This window comes from Gorilla gorilla, chromosome 13, assembly GCF_029281585.2.
Source record: "Gorilla gorilla gorilla isolate KB3781 chromosome 13, NHGRI_mGorGor1-v2.1_pri, whole genome shotgun sequence".
Taxonomy (NCBI): Eukaryota; Metazoa; Chordata; class Mammalia; order Primates; family Hominidae; genus Gorilla; species Gorilla gorilla.
The window spans coordinates 27,858,151-27,876,467 of NC_073237.2; the positions used below are offsets into that span (position 1 = coordinate 27,858,151).

An 18,317-nucleotide genomic window follows, 5' to 3' on the forward strand; every position below is an offset into this window, starting at 1 on the left:
CTGAGGTCGGGAGTTCGAGACCAGCCTGACCAACATGGAGAAACCCTATCTCTACTAAAAATACAAAATTAGCCAGGCGTGGTGGCACATGCCTGTAATCCCAGCTACTCGGGAGGCTGAGGCAGGAGAATCTCTTGAAACCGGAAGGTGGAGGTTACAGTGAGCCGAGATCTTGCCACTGCACTCCAGCCTGGGTGAAACAGCGACAACTCCGTCTCAAAAAAACAAAAAGAAAATCAGAATGAAGTGTGGGTTTTAGTTATTGTTAATGTATCAATATTGGCTTATTAATTGTAATAAATGAACCATATAAGGAAAGATGTTAATAATGGGAGAAACTAGGTGTAGGGTATATATGAAAACTCTCTGCACTATTTTTACAAGTTTTCTGTAAATCTAAAATTGTTCTAAAATTAATTTTTTTTAAAGTCAAGTAATTACCTAAATCTATACAGCTAGTAAATACTCAAAGGTATGAGACAAACTCATAAGTTGAACCCATAAGTTGAAGTTTGAAGTTGAAGTTGAATAAGTTTAGATGACTTCAAACTCTGTGGTTTTCCCACTACACAAAACCTTTCTTAGTTTACCCTTCTGGGATTATGTAGGCATTTGTATCACTGTCTAAATAATAAGTTCCTTATGGCCAGAGAAAATACTTTTTTCTTTCTTTTTTTTGCGCTTCCACACCACTGACGTTGAGTAAACCAGTTTAAGTTAACTACTGACAAAGTCACAGAGCCTAAAGAATCTGAGATTTGGCCGGGTGCTGTGGCTCACGCCAGTAATCCCAGCACTTTGGGCAGCCGAGGCGGGCGGATCGCTTGAGGTCAGGAATTTGAGACCAGCCTGGCCAACATGGTGAAACCTGTCTCTACCAAAAATACGAAAATTAGCCCGGCCTGGTGGCGCGCGCCTGTAATCCCAGCTACTCTGAAGGCTGAGGCAGGAGAATTGCTTGAACCCAGTAGGAGGAGGTTGCAGTGAGCCGAGATCGCACCACTGCACTCCAGTTTGGGCGAAAGAGCGAGACGCCGTCTCAAAAAAAATAAAAAAGAATGTGACTTTTGTAGAACTTGATCAAACCAGACCCAAACGGTCCGCTCCTCGGAGAGGCCACAGATTGGCGCTGAGCTGGGCTGTCGCAGTTCTGCAAGTGTCCTGTGCTGCCATCTACCGGTGTCTGGGAAGCGTCGCCCTCCCTTATTGTATCTCCTGGGGAGAGGTTGGAGAGGGCGCCGCTTAAATTGCAGAACATATGTAACTGTCATGCAGTTCATTAGACACCTGTACAAGGGAAAGGCCTCACTTTTCTCCAGCAATTGCAGGCCCTCCTAACTCCATATCAACACTCATCTCGTAAAATTCACAGATCTCGTTGACCTGCCTCAGTAGGTACAGATCTGACTCCTACTGTCCATGCCATCCCAGAACCCACACCCGCCTGCACAGCGTAGGCTTCAGAAACTGCTCAACCTCGCAGACCTGAACCCCACCGCCCAGATTCCCTCATTTTCACAGACCCCTGAGATTCCTTGCACTACCTTGCAATCCCTACGGACCTCCCCTATTAGTGCAAATGCACGCGCCCACCCAGACATCCCTACAAAGAGGTTCGAGTTCCGGCGGCAGCTCACACCGGTGCGAAAGCAGCGAGATAGCCCCAACCCGGCTCAGAGCCCTCAGGCTGGTGGCTTTGGCCCTGGCTCCATCTCCCCACCTCTGCCCTGATCCGCTCCGCTCAGGCTAGCAGCCTGCCGGCCGAGGCCCCGCCCCTCTAGACTTGTCATCACAGAAGCCGCACGTGGCCGGGGTGGGACCTCAGGCGACCTGCGGCCATCACTTTGTCTCCTCCTTCCTCTATTGGGGCCGCCACCGCCAATCAGAGCCAGCGGATCCTGGTTGGAGTGCGACCGCCCGGGTGAGGCTTGAGGGAGAAGGGGCGGAAGGAGGAGGGGCTCTGAGATGGGAGGGGGATCGTGGTGGAAGGGTCCTGGCGCGACTTCTGCCAGGCTGGAATCCGAGGGGGCGGGTCCTGGTGAAAGGCGGAGAGACCGAGAGGAGGCGGGGATCGTGGGTGGGGCCTGGGAAAAGCTGAGGATCCTGGGGAAATGCAAAGAAAACGCGAAGGAGGTGCGAGGTCAGAAGGGGGCGGGGCCCGGGCTACCGGGGAGGAGCTCGAGAAATTAAACGAGGAAAGGGACAAGTCCGCAGAAGGTGGAAGGTGGGACAAGGGAGAGGGTGGGCCCGGGCGTTGCGGGGGCGGGGCTCGGACTGAAGGGGCGAGGTATGCAGGCGGAGGCTACAGCTAGGGCTGCTCAGTAACTGCCCCAACCACTACCACGTCCCCAAGTGCAACGGGACCCACGGAACTACAGGTGTGGGGCAGGGTGAGCGTGGAAGAAGGGACGCGGATGGGGGTGCGCTTTGCAGACGATCTGGAGACTGCTGTGTGTTGAGGGAAGATACGAAGTCGCGGGAGCAGTTGGGGACTCAATGTGTGGGCAACAAGGTGCATTCTCCAGAGGCCTCTATGGGGGAAGGGCGGGAGCGCTTTGTTGTGGGGGGGTTGCGAGGTACACTGTGAGGGGGCTGTCTCTGTCTGACGTGGGGGGTTGGAGGAGGTACACGAGGGGCAGGGGACATGGAGGCGCTTTGAAGGAAGGGGGGGCTGTTTAATGGAGAAGGAGTGTAGCGGTGTCGGAGGGTCTGCGGGCACTATCTAGGGGAAGGGGTTGTAGGCCCAACTTGAGGCGGGAGAACAGAACCTCCAGTACTTTGACAAAGTAACAGTTTAGGGCATTGTAGTAACTCCAGGAAGACACTTGTGTTCTGGGTTCTAAGAGCAAGGGTGTTGGGGTTAGTGGGGTGAAGAGGCCAATCTATTGCACTCCTGTCTGCTCAGCTTTTAACTCCGCCTTCTGGCCTGGGCACTCAGAGAGGAGTCAGACCCTGCTTGTCACTAGGGCTTGTGTGAATGTCTCCTCAGTCTATTTTGGATCTGTCCAGCTGAGACTGGGGTTTCTTCCCTAAGCTGAGGTCCCGGGGGACCCTTCCCCCGCTGGGTTCCTGTCAACCCCCCATCCTAGTTCCTGTTCCTCCCAGAGCCGGCCTTGGTCTCCGTCTCCCCCCTCCCCCGCCCTGCCCTGCCCTTATGCTCTGGGTGTGCTCATTTCCCACTTCCTTCCTTGCCCCAGGGCCTGGCCTGGCCTGGCCCTTGCCCATCTAGGAGCTGTGCCCTGCCCGGTACTTCGTTATCAATGACCAGAGACCCTGGTAACCAGCGGCAGGGCTCAGATCCCACCCCCACCACTACCACCCAGGTCTCTCGCATAGACCCCCAAGTGACTGGTACCCACATTTAACCACTTGCCACAAACAGATTTTCCCCACCCTTATCCTTCTGGGTGGGGAACGCTAGGGCTTCTGTGGGAGGGGGGAAGTGGTGAGGAGTATTGAGGGTCTTCTGTCTGTTTTGAGAGGTGGGCCACGACTGTAAGCTGAACCCAGTAAGGGTTGTGAGGTTCCAGCCACAGCTAGGGGAGGAAGAGGGAGTGGCTCCCCACACTCCAGGCTTGGAAGCACTATCAGAACAGACTAGGACCTAGTTCTTTTGAGGGCTCCTCTGCTTCCCTGAGGGGATTTGATGGAGTGCTAGAGTTCTTTTTGCCCCTGGGCTGGCTGGGAGAGGGTGGGAAAGGCTTGAGTTCCACACAGTGGCTGAATGAGTGTGACAGTGTTGCTAAAAGGGGCCCCAAGCCAGCCTCCTCACACAACCACCCAGGAGCTGAGAGACTGGCTGGGGAGGGGGGTGGGTCTGCTGAGGACAGACAAAGCCCTGGGGTAGGGTTGGGTAAAAAAGGGCAGGCTGAAGCCTTTTGAGGAGGAGCTGATTGCTATGGCAACACTGCTTCCCAGACAGTCTCTCAGAGAGGGCGGGCCTAGGGCAGACTCTCCAGCTTCCTCAGGACTGGGGCGGTTTGCGTGAGTGGGTGGGGCATGAAGAGAAAGGGCATCAGTTTGCTGTGCTGAGACTGGAGGATATAGCCTTTCTGCTTTGGTACAGGCAGCAGAGCATTCGAATGCCTGGAGCTATCCTCTGATATGGATATGAGTGAACAACAGTTATTAGAATTGTAGAGCTGCAGAGGCCCTCAGCAGTCATTGTTTATACAAACACCTCATTTTACAGGTTTGGAAATTTATGGCTAAAGAGACTGTGATTCCCCAGATGTCACAGTGAAAGGGCAGAAGATAGGATCCAGATCGCCGGATTGCTGTTCACTCAGTCCAGGGCCTGTTGTTTTCTTCAGTCAATGTTTATTGAACATTGCCAGGGACTAATGTTGGCTCTGGGAATATGAGCACGAACGAAACAAAGTTGCTGCTCTCATGGAGCTTCCATTCTATTAAGGGGAGAAAGAAATGTGGAGGGGGAGGGAGAAGTCAAGTAGTGATAACCGCTATATAAAAAAACATAAATAAAGCAGGGTAAATTTAGGGCAGGAAGGTAAGGCCTCTTTATTTATTTATTTATTTATTTATTTATTTATTTATTTTTGAGATGGAGTCTCACTCACTCTGTCGCCCAGGCTGGAGTGCAGTGGTGCGATCTTGGCTCACTGCAACCTCCACCTCCTGGGTTCAAGTGATTCTCCTGCCTCAGCCTCCTGAGTAGCTGGGATTACAGGTGCGCGCCACCACACTCAGCTAATTTTTGTATTTTTAGTAGAGACGGGGTTTCACCATGTTAGTCAGGCTGGTCTCGAACTCCTGAGCTTGTGATCCGCCCACTTTGGCCTCCCAAAGTGCTGGGATTACAGGCGTGAGCCACCGTAGCTGGTGGTAAGTCCTCTTGGTTGTACCCTGCTGCTTTCCCAGGGTACACTGACGCCTGGAACATCTTTGATCCTTCACCCTGAACTATTGTCCTCTGACCTTTGTAGGTAACCAAGGCCTGGCCTATGGTAGTGGCAGAAAGATAGAATAAGGTGGGGTTGCTAAGGGATTATTTTTTTCCTACAGTGTTCTATGTCTCTGTTTTCCTAGTAAGTTTTTATTAAGGCAAGTAGGCTCTTACATTGATACACTGTAATTTTGACAGGAGCGTTGAAAATTTCCTTAATCCTGTTCCTTACACTAGGGAACCAGCAAGGAAGTCAGCCCAAGGGAACTGGGTTCTTATTCAGAGTTTTCCTCTTGAAAAGGGTGGTCTAGGGTGAGGTAAGGAGAAGGGAGCTTAGAGGGACTGTTACTTGCTTGTGTCTCCCAAGTCTAGGACTGAGGGACTAGGGGGAAGAGGAAGGAGCCTCTTTTTACTATCTAGTGATATAACCTCAGGGCCCTGGGGGGTCCACAGCACAGGCAAGGCAGAAACAAGGACCTTGGGCTCTCTGTGGCCTCTGAACTGTAGAAGAATGGACTTTCCCTCTTTGGCTCTGGTGTTTGCCTCCTGCTTCTGTGAAGGACCGGGAGAAAAAGCCTCCTAAGTCTCAAATTGTCCGACTTGCTGACAAGTGCAGAGGACAGGGTAGACAGGACTATTGATTTTCTTAGTTTACCTCTAGAGTACCCTCTAGAAAGTGTCTTTGAATGCTCAATCCTTGCAAAGGTTTCCATCCTGGTCATTTAAAGAATAGGAGGACAAGGGTTAGGGATGCCGGTTCTGCTGCCATTTGATTTGACTGGGTCTGAACTGGGCTGGGGCCCAGTGACTCAGTGGGAGGGTGGATAGTTTTGAGGGAGCTGTGAGTCATGGGGTTGAGTTCCATCACAAGAGTTGGGCTCATTTCCCCCATTCTGGGCAGAAGCTCTCCTATCCCACTTCCCTGTATGCTCTGTCTCCTTGAACATGGGCCTGTGAGTAGAAAGAGTGCCGGCAGAAGGGATAGGACAGGCTGATCTCAGAAAGGGAGTTCAGAGGCACAAAGAATAATGCTGGTCCCTGAAATTAAAATGTATCCCTATCTTAGGAATCTGTGGGGCTCCTCTAAAGAAGGCAAAAGAACATGAATTTAAGAGTAAGAGAGGGAAAAGTACCACTTCTTAGCATGGAAGGAGATAGGGTCCCACCTCAGGCCTTTTTCTTCTCTGGCATGGAGGAAGCTTCCTGGGCTTCACTAGTTCTCCAGCTCTGAAGCTTTGGTTTGGAAGGTGGGGAAAGACAAATGGGAGTGAGGTATTTGGGGTCTGAGGTCTGGTATAGACAGCAGGCAGACTTTGAGGGTTGTCAAACCGTATCTTTAAAGCCCTCGGGCTTCCTATTAATCGTACTGGAAGGAAGAAGGGCAGGGGAGTAGGGTGGAGGGGTAAGATGTGGAAGGCCTACGCCTTTGAAAGGGTTAAATGGCAGGGCAGGGTGTTGCTTTGGACTCCGGCAGCTGTCGGGTTAAGGAGAAGGGCGGAGCGACCTTGGGTAGGCCTACCCCCTTATGGACCAATAGGCGTGTGCCTCTTGGAGGGGGCGTGCCTCGCACTTGAGGTCGCGGGGAGGCTGGCTTCCTATGGACCAATGAGCATGGTCGCTTTCCAGGGAGGGCGTAGCCTGAGGGGGGCGTGGCGGCCTTGGCCGCCGCGGCGCGGGTGGTGGGGCGCTGGGCGGGGCGGGCGGCCCCATCAGCTGGTAGGAAATGGCCTGTGAGTCAGAGGGGCAGCGGAGTCGGCGGCGCGGAGCCGGGGCGGCCCCGGGGAGGGACCGTCGCAGGGAGGGGCGCGGCAGCGTCTGGGGGGCTGCGGGCGCCAGGGCCCGCTAGTGTTGCACACGAAGCTGAACAGCGAAGAGCCTAGCAGAGCAGGGCTCAGCCTGAGCCACCCTTTGTCTGGGTTGGGGGCCCGTGGCAGGGAGGACCGGGGATCCAAGGGGAGGGACCGGGACGGGACGGGACGGAAGGGCCCGGAGCAGCGGCCACCTCCGCGGAGCCAATTTGGGAGCGGGGTGAGTGTGCTAGAGGGAAAGAGCAAATCTCCGAAGCTCCAGTATAGTATGGGGCCTGTCCCAGGCTGTGGGGAGGAGAGGAGTGAGAAGGGACCTGGGAGGCTGGGCAGGGGGTAAGGGATCGTCCAGAACAAGGAGTCCAGGAGTCAGGTGAGTCTGCCTGGCTTAGTTTAGAGAGGCTGCTAAGGTCTGCTCTCTCCCCTCTGAAGATAGAGGGCTCTAGGCTGGGGGCCGAGGGGTTGGTAAGAGAGAAGAAAGAGGTCGACCTTCCTACCCACAGTGGTGGTCCGTGGGAACAGCCCCCCTAGCTTGTGTGGATGTATGTAGGGACAAAATAGAGAGCAGCTGGCAGCAGTTCTCTTTGCATAGGATGAGGGTGGAAAGCACATGGATAGGAATTCATCCTGTCACTCTCCTTGATCATGGTAGAAATGGAAATCTTTAATACTGAAGGGAAGGGGAGAATGAGCCTCGAAGCTGATACCTATACCAATACCCACCTCACCCACCCCCCAGGCCTCAAAAGTGTCTAAAGGTACAGACGTATTCTGGGACTTGTTGTTTTTGCTGGCCTTGCTCCCTCAGCATGTTGGGAGCTGTAGTCCTTGCCAGCCACAGCCTGGCACAGCTGTTTGATGCCAGCTGCTGCCCACCCCCTGAACGAAGAGTGAGGCTTGGCCTACTCTGCCCTGCCCCCCTCCCCTGCAGTCCTGTCCCATGAGTCAGCTTGAAGCCATGGTCTAGAGCCAGACTGGCTGGGTGGCAGGGGAGTGAATATAAGAGCGTCTTGTTGACAGGGTGGGAACTGAGAGGGCTCTGGGGTTAATGAGCAGATGCCAGGTATGCTGGGGTCAAATAGGGCATCATGTCATCCCCTGGCTTCCCCAGGGCAAGGGGTCAAGAGGGCAACTGGGATGACCTGGAAGTGGTGGTGCTAGGGAAAAGGCCCCTCCTGAATCTGTGTGGCTTGGGTGGAGGAAAGAAGGGTAGAAATTAGTGCAGGCTGTACCTTCTGACAAGGTTGGTTGCAGGTAGGATAGTGCAGGTTGCCATTGGTGTTCTGCCCTTTCCAGCCATCCCGCCCACCACAGGGAACCAGGATTTTCTTAGGGATCCCAATTCTTAGGAGAATTTGGTGAAATGGGATAGTGGGGTACAATGATGGGTGTAGGACAGCTTTTCAGTCCCTGGGTACAAATCTCTCCTTTCTGCCTGCTCCCCACCCCCACCTCTGTTCCTGATTCTCCCTTGTACAATTAATCTCTCTGCTTCTCTCATCTGGGTAATTTTTCTCTCCACTGTCAGGACTGCTGCCCAGATGTCTGGGATTGCATTCTACTTTTTTTGAGCCCTGCTGTGTGCTTACCCCTGTACTTGGGGTTGGATGGAGGGGTGGGACACAGATCTGTCCTCAGGAACTCTATGGTCGGTCTAGAAGATGCCTTACCCACAGGAGTGAGCAGAACTGTTAGTGAGCTTACAGGAAGTAGTAACACTGCCATAGGTGAGGTCTCAGAGAAGGGAGAGATGCTTATGGTCTGGGGTGGACAGAGCAGACTTTCTGGAGGAGATGGCATTTGACCTATCCAAGGAGGAAAAGTCTTGGGTAGGCATTCAAAGGGCGCTCCTTGAAGGGGAAAGAGCACCGTGAATGTCAGACAGCAAAAGAGAAGGCTGACTCTGGGGGCAGTTGGCTTTCAACTTGACATTCCCCTCACCCTAGTATGGGCTGGAATAGTTAGTGAAGACCATCTTATGCACCAGTGGTTTGGGGTTTTGGTGTTGGGTGTGTGAGCACTGGGGGAGGGGCGTGGAGAGGTACTCCCTAGTTGCTTCCAGCTGACTGACTGCTGCGGCCTTATCTCTAGTTTGCAGGGCCTTGCGGGAGGGCCCTGGAAAGTGCCTTCTGGCAGTGACCCCTTCCCCTTCCCCTTCTTGTTTTTGGTCAGATTTGTTGCCTCTTGTTAAAGAGACAGGCTGCTGGAGGCAATTTGGAGTTCAGGGCTGAAGGGCCAGCTCTGAGCTGACTTGAGGTTTGTACCTCTGAGGACCGCTGATGGGGTGTAACTGTGTGTGAGACCTCTGCCCTTAGTGCCCTAGGATGGCACTTGTCCCTTTGGAGATAGACATATAAGAAGGAGTTGTGCAGTTTGGTGGCTTTGAGTAAGAGAGCTGAATTCTTCCCCTGGCCACCTCTCAGCTGGCATGGTCTCTTGGATCTTGGGGGTCTCTCATCCCTTCCTCCATGTAGGGCAGGAGTCCTCAAATGGTGGCCCTGACAAGTAGTTATTCTACCTCAACTCACTTGTCATATCCTTATTATACTGAGCCAAGACCTGCCTCTTTGACTCCTTAGGTAGCCCAACTCTGCCATCTGGGCCCTGGACCCCAAGCCTACGCTTTCTGTTCCTGAAGAGCCTCTCACATGGGAGAAGGATGTCCTGGAGTGTACTATATTAGCCTATAATTGGTGACAGGCCTTACTGCTGGCTCCAGTGATCCTGGCTTATGTCTGTTCTTCTCTCCTCAGGGTCCTGCTGAGCTCAGGAGCTGCACGGAATGGTGGCAGTCACCTTGCCAGTGCAGCAGGCATGGATCAGACTGCAAGCTAGGGGCACGAGGCATCAGTTGGGAAGAGGGGACGCACAGCTAGGCTTGAGGCCTCTTCATCGGGGTAAGTACCAGGGAGAAGGGGGGGAAGTGTGTCCAGTAAGAAGCCTGAGCTAAACCTGTCACCCTCTCAGGAGTTCTGAGAGTGGTCTCTATATTCCATTAGTCCATCCAGGGATTTGTACACATTCATCCTTGGGAACCCATCAAAGTCACCCCTTTAGGCAAGGAGAGGGTCTGAAACTCAGCTGGAAGGAAGAAGACTCATTGATTCCCCTGATCACCTTTTCTTCTCTTCTCTTACACAGATGTCCCCAGGCCCCCCAGCCCAGGCCCAGCATAAAGGCCGTGTTGGGGGGCCCCCCTGACCCAAGGGGGGCTTCATGCGCCACGTGCAGGCGGAGCCGTCTCCATCCTCAGAGCCGGAGGCTGGCCCTTCACAGCCTCCAGTCAGACAGGGGGCCCTCCAGGGTGGCCTGCTCATGGGCTACAGCCCAGCAGGGGGGGCGACATCCCCCGGGGTCTACCAGGTATCCATCTTTTCCCCTCCGGCTGGTACCTCTGAGCCTCATAGGGCCCTGAAACGACAAGCCCCACCCACTGAGGGTCCCCGGGAGCTGAAGAGAGGCCCTGGGCTGGGGGCCAGAGAGGGACTACCCCCTGAAGAACCATCTACTGTGGGGCTCTTGGGCCCAGAGGGACCGGGGCTGGGACTAGGTGTGGCCAGCCAGCATTTCTCCCACCGTGGCCTCTGTGTTGTGGAACAGAGAAGTAGTGTCACCTCATCTTGGACTTCAGGGGCCTGGAGTCCCCCCTGCCCCCCATCAAATGCTTCCTGCAATACTTTGCACACCAGAGACTGGGCCTCCCCAGATCCAGGGGGACAGGGGTCCCTGGGGGAGTCCCCAGGGCCAGCCCCTCCAGGCCAGCTGCACACACTTGACACTGATTTGCACAGTCTTGCACAAATAGGGGGTAAGAGCCCAGTGGCTGGGGTGGGCAATGGGGGTAGCCTCTGGCCTAGGGAGTCCCCTGGCACTGCCAATGGGCACAGTCCCGAGCACACACCCCCTGGCCCTGGACCCCCAGGCCCCTGCCCCACCAAGCGAAGGCTGCTTCCTGCTGGAGAAGCCCCAGATGTCAGCTCTGAGGAAGAGGGGCCAGCCCCTCGGAGGCGCCGGGGATCCCTGGGCCATCCTACTGCTGCCAACAGTTCTGATGCCAAAGCCACACCCTTCTGGAGCCACCTGCTGCCTGGGCCCAAAGAGCCTGTTTTGGTAAGCCAATAAAGGACCTCATTTACTCTTTTTTTACTTTTTTTTTTTTTTTTGAGATGGGATCTCACTCCATCACTGCTGGAGTGCAGTGGCACAATCTCAGCTGACTGCAACCTCCTCCTCCCAGGCTCAAGCGATCCTCCAACCTCAGCCTCCCAAGTATCTGGGACCACAGGCACATGACATTGCACCCAGCTAATTTTTGGTATTTTTGGTAGAAATGGGGTTTCGCCATGTTGCCCAAGCTGGTCTCGAACTCCTGAGCTCAAATCATCGACCCACCTTGGCCTTCTAAAGTGTTGTGATTACAGGCGTGAGCCACTGCGCCTGTCCTTCATGTACTCTTAAGTGGATATTTGTGTGGGTAAAGGTGGAGGCCTGGGGGGCAGGGTGTTCCTTTGAGAGTTTGTGATGAGCTTCTGCCCCAAAACATACATGGCCTTCACCCTGTCTCTTTTCCCAATCATTTCTCTCCGTAGGACCCAACAGACTGCGGTCCCATGGGGCGGAGGCTGAAAGGAGCCCGTCGCCTGAAGCTGTAAGTGACCGGCTTTTTCCTCTACCCTGTCCCTGAGAATGGGGGCAGAGGTCTGTAATCTTTCCAGCATCCGAGTAGGGGACCCCAGGGCAGAAGCCCTACATAGTGGCAGAGGGTGGAGTCCAAGGGCATAAGCAGGAATCCCAGAATACCTCAAGCCAACCCCCTGTGTTTCCCTTCCTCTACCAGGAGCCCCCTTCGAAGCCTCCGGAAGGGGCCAGGCCTGCTGAGCCCCCCCAGTGCCTCCCCTGTTCCTACCCCTGCTGTCAGCCGTACCCTGCTGGGCAACTTTGAGGTAGCTCCCATTGGGGTTTGTGATTGCTGGGGTCCTGGGAGAGGTGGGATGGTGGAATGTGGCTTGGATGGATAAGGAAAAGAATTGGCATCTCTCTCATCATGTGTTTTCCCTACCCTAATCCTAGGAGTCATTGCTGCGAGGACGTTTTGCACCATCTGGCCACATTGAGGGCTTCACAGCAGAAATTGGAGCTAGTGGGTCATACTGCCCCCAGCATGTCACGCTGCCTGTCACTGTCACATTCTTTGATGTTTCTGAGCAAAATGCCCCGGCTCCCTTCCTGGTATGCCTTGACTCCAACCCCAAAGTCAGCTCATCAGGAGGATGAGGATTTGGGGGCGGGGCCAGGGGGCAAGAGGTATTTCTTACTTATTCCTCACCTAGAAGTGAGTCAGGGCCAGGTGAGGAGAACTCTAGTGTAGGGCAGGGGAAGGTTCAGGGTGAGAGCTTGTGGAGAGGGACATGTGTTTAGGGCCCAGGGTTTTCCTAGTCCCCACCTTGACTGATGGCTCCCTGGCCTTCCAGGGCATCGTGGATCTGAACCCCTTGGGGAGGAAGGGTTACAGCGTGCCCAAGGTGGGCACCGTCCAAGTGGTGAGTTTGCCCTGAGGGAGTGGGAGTGGGGAGAGAGGAAAGCAGCCCTCAGGCCCTACCAACCTTGACTGTCCTGTCCCTAGACCTTATTTAACCCCAACCAGACTGTGGTAAAGATGTTCCTCGTGACCTTTGACTTCTCGGACATGCCTGCTGCCCACATGACCTTCCTGCGCCATCGCCTCTTTTTGGTGCCTGTGGGTGAGGAGGGAAATGCTAACCCCACCCACCGCCTCCTCTGCTACTTGCTGCACCTCAGGTGAGGAGAGGGCCCAGGGATGGCTGGGGAGGCCCAGGTATCCCCTCCCTGAAGAGGATCTCTCCTTGCTTCGATACTGTCCGGATTCTTGCTTAGTTTATTTTTAAAATTTTATGTATGTATGTACGTATATATGTATGTATTTATTTATTTTTAGAGATGGGGTCTCGCTATGTTGCTTAGGCTGGTCTCCAACTCCTGGGCTCAAGCAGTCCTCCCACCTGGGTCTCCCAAAGCATTGGAATTACAGGCATGAGCCACTGAACCCAGCCTGGATTCTTACGTTGATCACATTGTCCTCCTCCAGGTTCCGGAGCTCCCGCTCAGGCCGCTTAAGCCTGCATGGAGATATCCGCCTGCTTTTTTCCCGCCGGAGCCTGGAGCTGGACACAGGGCTCCCCTACGAACTGCAGGCTGTGACCGAGGCCCCTCATAATCCACGTTATTCACCTTTGCCCTGATTGCCAGCACTCTGAACCCATGCGGGCTAATGACCTGCCCATCCTGCTCCATCTTAGAGAACATATATGGAGAGACAGCAAGAGACCCTTCAGTCTTGAATTAAAGCCCTCACCATGCTCACGCCCAAATGGATTATTTGGGTGTTTAAAACTTCTGATTCTTACTACACCCTGCCCTACTTTGGGTACTCCATGTGCCTGTCCCCTCCCTTGGGTTTCCCAGGCCAGCTTAGGTAGTAGGGAGGAACCGGAGCTACCCTGAGATTTTCTCACGTTCCCAGGCAAGTTATGCCAGCGTTGCCTCCCTGTCCTGGGCAGGGGCCACTTATTATTTTATTTATTTTTAATTTATAATTTATTCAAATTGGATTGCCTTGGTAACCTCCCACACCTGATAATTGGCATCACTTCTCCCCGCTTCCCACTCTCAGATATTGCTCCAACCTCAGGAGTTGAAGAGGCTTATGCGGTGGGGGCAGGAGGAGAACTGCTCTCCCTCAGCTGAGGGAAGAGGGGCTATTCCAGAGAGACTGAGTCAGTAGCCAAAGACTCAGCTTCCGCTGTCCTTCCCCTAGTCCCTTCACTTTCCCTACCCTCTGACCTATCTCTGAAAGCCAAGTTATGCGTATGTGTGTGTGCACAAGCTTGTCTTTGTGTGGTATGTGTGTGTGAGTGTGCATTTATGCACACACACAGGGGTTAACCACCCCTCACCTAGGGCTCCAGACTCCAGTTGTCCCTCTCCTCCTACCTGTGTCTCCTTGCTTTGGGGTCCTGACTGAAGAAGGTGTCCAGGGGGCAGAGTCAGGGCCAAGCACTGGGGTGCCTCCTCTCACCTGGCCAGACTCTGACCCACCTACCTCAGCTGGGGTGAGGGGCACCCCTCAAACTCAGTCATGTGGTTCCAAACTACCCCATTCCCCACTCCAGACTCTGACCCAGCCTCAGTCCTAACTCCTGGGGCTGGGCTGAGGGGAACAAGCATTTGCTGAAACTTGAAAAAACAAAGCAAATCAAAAACAGGAAAAAATTGTACCTGGTACTTTTTTTTAGAAAAAAAGATCAAAAAAGAAAGAATAAATTCTTGTTTGGAAACTTGAACTAAGCTCTACTTTTGTTGTTGTTGTTGTTGTTGTTGTTGGGGAGAGGGTGTGAAGGGGGATGGAGGGCCTTCCTGGAGCTGGGACTCAGCCCTTTCTACCAGAGAGGCAACAGGCCTGGGCCCATGAGGTCTTAGGCTAGTCCCTGCTGATTCCTGGGGCCTGGTTTTTCTCCTTTCGGAGGGGTTGGTGGGTAAAGTTCAGCCGTAGAAGCTGAACTCTGAATTGTAGATCAGGATTCTAATACTGGTTCTATTAATGACTTTAGCCCCTCAGAACTTCAGTGCCCTCAGATGTAAAATGGAGGTGACTACGGAGGTCTCTTGACTACCAGAGCATTAGGGATGTGGGCAAGGTGACATGCTCCAGACAAGGTTGAACGTTGAGTCTGTTTGCTGGACCCTGTATTTAAGACCGGGCATAACAAACCTTGCTTGGGAAGACAGGGAAGGAGCTGCAGTGTCTTTGAGGAAAGAGGGGAGGGGAAAATCTCGGCCCAATCGCCAGGCAATGTTAGGCCCAGTTTCCATGGCAACGGGATTGGGGTCAGTCCCCAGTGGGAGTCCTGGGCACAACACAGCAGGACTACCAGAGAATATCACTATGGCAACCATGGCAACGAGTCAGCTCCAATCCACTAGTCGCTATGGTGACAGATGGGGGCGATTCTACGCTCTGGTGGGCAAACTGAGTCTCGGGTGAGGACGAAGAATTCAGTGCTTGGTGTCTGAGTGATAACGCCCGCGAAAAATAGCCTCCATTTTGGCCATCAGGCCGGGGATCTTCGGCGTGAACAGCTAAACCCAGAACAACCACAGCCTTCGCCCTTCTCTAGAAGGTCTGCGTTTCCCAGGGAACAACTTGACGCGCCGTTCGGCCAAGTAACGCTGATTGGGTGAGTGTTGAAGCCGGGGAGGGAACGGCCGGAAGTACATCCGGGGGAGCGGAACTGCAAGAGGAAAGGCTCGGGTAGGCTTCTGGGAGCGACCGCTCCGCTCGTCTCGTTGGTTCCGGAGGTCGCTGCGGCGGTGGGAAATGCTGGCGCGCGCGGCGCGGGGCACTGGGGCCCTTTTGCTGAGGGTGAGAGCGAGGCAACCTTTCCAGAGGGTCGGGACAGAGATTACCTGGGTTCTCCGCTGGAAAAGAGCGAAATTCCAACTTTTGGAGAGGACTGGGGTCAGAGGTCATGGTCCCCATGTGATTCTCTCTCCGAGGATCCTGAGGGTCGTGGTTTATGGAGATGCCTTCAGGACCGAGGGGCGGCGTGTCTGGCCAGATGGGATCTCTGTTCACCCTCTTCTTTCCTTCAGGGCTCTCTACTGGCTTCTGGCCGCGCTCCGCGCCGCGCCTCCTCTGGATTGCCCCGAAACACCGTGGTACTGTTCGTGCCGCAGCAGGAGGCCTGGGTGGTGGAGCGAATGGGCCGATTCCACCGGATCCTGGAGCCTGTGAGAAACCTCTTCTGCCCACCCTGGGCCAGCCAGATGACCAATCCCTCACGACATGCAATGTCGGGAGGACCTCCTTTGGACCTGCCCGCACTGTTAGCTGCCGACTCTGTAGGCCAGACCTGACAGGGCCCAGGCTGCTGACCATCATCCCCATGTTACCACCTTTTCCTATGCATCTCACAGGCCCCATTCTTGGGAATCTCCCCTGCCCACTCTCAGCCCTACCTCTCAGTCTGCATAGAGATGGCTATTCTGCTGGCTCCGATTCTCATGACTCTCCCCTCCATTCAGGGGCCTAGTCTTGCATTCCTGTTCTCTTGGGTTTTCTTACCAGTGACACCTCAGCCTTCTGAGGACTTATTTCTTGGTAGGAGCTGCTGCTTTTCTGGGCATGTTCCATGTGTTGACTCCCTACATACTCCAGGACTAGCTTAGGTCCCAACCCAATAGTTCCCAGCCTTCTGAGGACCCATGACTCCTCTTTCCAGGGTTTGAACATCCTCATCCCTGTGTTAGACCGGATCCGATATGTGCAGAGTCTCAAGGAAATTGTCATCAACGTGCCTGAGCAGTCGGCTGTGACTCTCGGTGAGGGGTTCAGGGTGACATGGGTGCTCTGAGGCTATTAGGATGTGGTTGCTGTAGATCCAGAGCTTAGTAGAAAGAACTGGTTGGGACCTAGAGGCCTGACTTTCCCCGTTTTCTCTCCTGGTTCTACAGACAATGTAACTCTGCAAATCGATGGAGTCCTTTACCTGCGCATCATGGACCCTTACAAGGTACCTGTCCCCTACTTTATCCAGCCTTTTCAGTTGCCCTCTTCACTAAAATCTTGTGCCCAAGCTTCTTACACTATCCGTGTCCATCTCAGGCAAGCTACGGTGTGGAGGACCCTGAGTATGCCGTCACCCAGCTAGCTCAAACAACCATGAGATCAGAGCTCGGCAAACTCTCTCTGGACAAAGTCTTCCGGGTAAGCAGATCTGAGCCAGAGTTAGGGTTTGAAGACACAAACCTGACACTCTTAATCTTTTCTGAAGGTCAAGATCAGTCCCAGGCCCTTCTCAGTGTAGGCCCTTGATAGGTAGGTTGAGGCTGTGGGGCTTACACCTCTTTTTCCAGGAACGGGAGTCCCTGAATGCCAGCATTGTGGATGCCATCAACCAAGCTGCTGACTGCTGGGGTATCCGCTGCCTCCGTTATGAGATCAAGGATATCCATGTGCCACCCCGGGTGAAAGAGTCTATGCAGATGCAGGTGGGGGCCAAGGAGGGGTGGGAAAAGGACCTCAGGGTGCTCCAGTCCCAGGAGGATCCAGACTTCCCTCCTGTTATGATGGGTAGAGTTGCATGTCTGTATGAGTCTCCCTTGGCTTGTTGATTGGGATTGTGGGCTTCCAGGTGGAGGCAGAGCGGCGGAAACGGGCCACAGTTCTAGAGTCTGAGGGGACCCGAGAGTCGGCCATCAATGTGGCAGAAGGGAAGAAACAGGCCCAGATCCTGGCCTCCGAAGCAGAAAAGGCTGAACAGATAAATCAGGCAGCAGGTCAGGAGAGGGTAGAGGCTGAGGGAGGAGTAAGGCATGGGCCTTTGAAGATTGGTGCTGGGGCAGGATCTTTGCGGTACTTTGACTTCATGGGTCAAGCAAGCTCTGTCCCTTCTCTTGCAGGAGAGGCCAGTGCAGTTCTGGCGAAGGCCAAGGCTAAAGCTGAAGCTATTCGAATCCTGGCTGCAGCTCTGACACAACATGTGAGAGGCCCCTGGGTGGGAATGGGGACAGGAATTGACAGTGGAAGGGGTTCTCTTATCTATGCTTGAGGAGAGTTCCGCCTCTGTGGGCTCTGTTGAGCCAGATTACATGGTCCTTTTTATTGTGAACTGCTTTCTTCATTCCCCATACACCCCTTCTTCTCCGTATCTGTGATCTCTGATTTTTATCCCCCTGTGATCACAGAATGGAGATGCAGCAGCTTCACTGACTGTGGCCGAGCAGTATGTCAGCGCGTTCTCCAAACTGGCCAAGGACTCCAACACTATCCTACTGCCCTCCAATCCTGGCGATGTCACCAGCATGGTGGCTCAGGTTAGAGCTCTCTGAGGACCCAGCACAGAGCACTGGTGCCAGGGACCAAACTGAGACCCCACCACCGTCATCAACACTTACATACCATAAAGGTCTTCAGAGTGCCTTGGCCCTAGACCTGCCTTCATTCTTTGTAGAGATGGAATCTAAGAATGAAACATCTCCACTCAGTCCTGCAAATATGGAAGTTCTTGAGATATCTTTTTTTGGTAGATACTTGTGCTGGTATTCTGAGAGTCACTTTACTCTGATGGTTTGCAAGATTCCTAAAATCAACTCCAGAGCTTACAAGACAGGTTTGAGAGAGGGAGAAAGGAAAACCAACTTACTGGCCCCCCCATGCCATCTTTTCCCGTTTAGCCATTGGTAGGCTGGGATGCACCTCTGTCAAGTGTCCTCATGGTATTCTCTCTGTTCCTCTCCTCAGGCCATGGGTGTATATGGAGCCCTCACCAAAGCCCCAGTGCCAGGGACTCCAGACTCGCTCTCCAGTGGGAGCAGCAGAGATGTCCAGGGTACAGATGCAAGTCTTGATGAGGAACTTGATCGAGTCAAGATGAGTTAGTGGAGCTGGGCTTGGCCAGGGAGTCTGGGGACAAGGAAACAGATTTTCCTGATTCTGGCTCTAGCTTCCCTGCCAAGATTTTGGTTTTTATTTTTTTATTTGAACTTTAGTCGTGTAATAAACTCACCAGTGGCAAACCAGAAACTGT

General features: G+C 53.8%; 2 protein-coding genes across 18 annotated transcripts; both read left to right on the forward strand.

Moving 5' to 3' along the window:
- The first annotated feature begins 1,802 nt into the window (after positions 1-1,802).
- Positions 1,803-14,072, forward strand: ATOSB (atos homolog B). 17 transcript variants are annotated; one of them, XM_063696263.1, is made up of 10 exons: positions 1,813-1,921; positions 9,465-9,608; positions 9,853-10,519; positions 10,634-10,821; positions 11,301-11,359; positions 11,549-11,654; positions 11,782-11,940; positions 12,183-12,251; positions 12,335-12,510; positions 12,818-14,072. In XM_063696263.1, exons 3-10 carry the CDS (start codon positions 9,928-9,930, stop codon positions 12,969-12,971), a joined length of 1,503 nt encoding a protein of 500 aa, XP_063552333.1. In that variant the 5' UTR covers positions 1,813-1,921; positions 9,465-9,608; positions 9,853-9,927; the 3' UTR covers positions 12,972-14,072. The 17 variants fall into 17 exon arrangements, with proteins under 17 accessions (XP_055207589.1, XP_063552333.1, XP_018889698.1 ...); XM_055351618.1 differs by lacking the exon at positions 1,813-1,921 and adding an exon at positions 2,116-2,224; XM_055351615.2 differs by lacking the exon at positions 1,813-1,921 and adding an exon at positions 2,211-2,378.
- A 935-nt stretch (positions 14,073-15,007) lies between these two features.
- On the forward strand, positions 15,008-18,313 carry STOML2 (stomatin like 2). The gene is made up of 10 exons (XM_004047987.4): positions 15,008-15,151; positions 15,382-15,519; positions 16,011-16,110; positions 16,243-16,301; positions 16,394-16,495; positions 16,645-16,779; positions 16,923-17,067; positions 17,191-17,270; positions 17,476-17,604; positions 18,032-18,313. The coding sequence occupies exons 1-10, from the start codon at positions 15,107-15,109 to the stop codon at positions 18,167-18,169; spliced, it is 1,071 nt and encodes a 356-aa protein (XP_004048035.1). The 5' UTR covers positions 15,008-15,106; the 3' UTR covers positions 18,170-18,313.
- Positions 18,314-18,317: the final 4 nt, after the last annotated feature.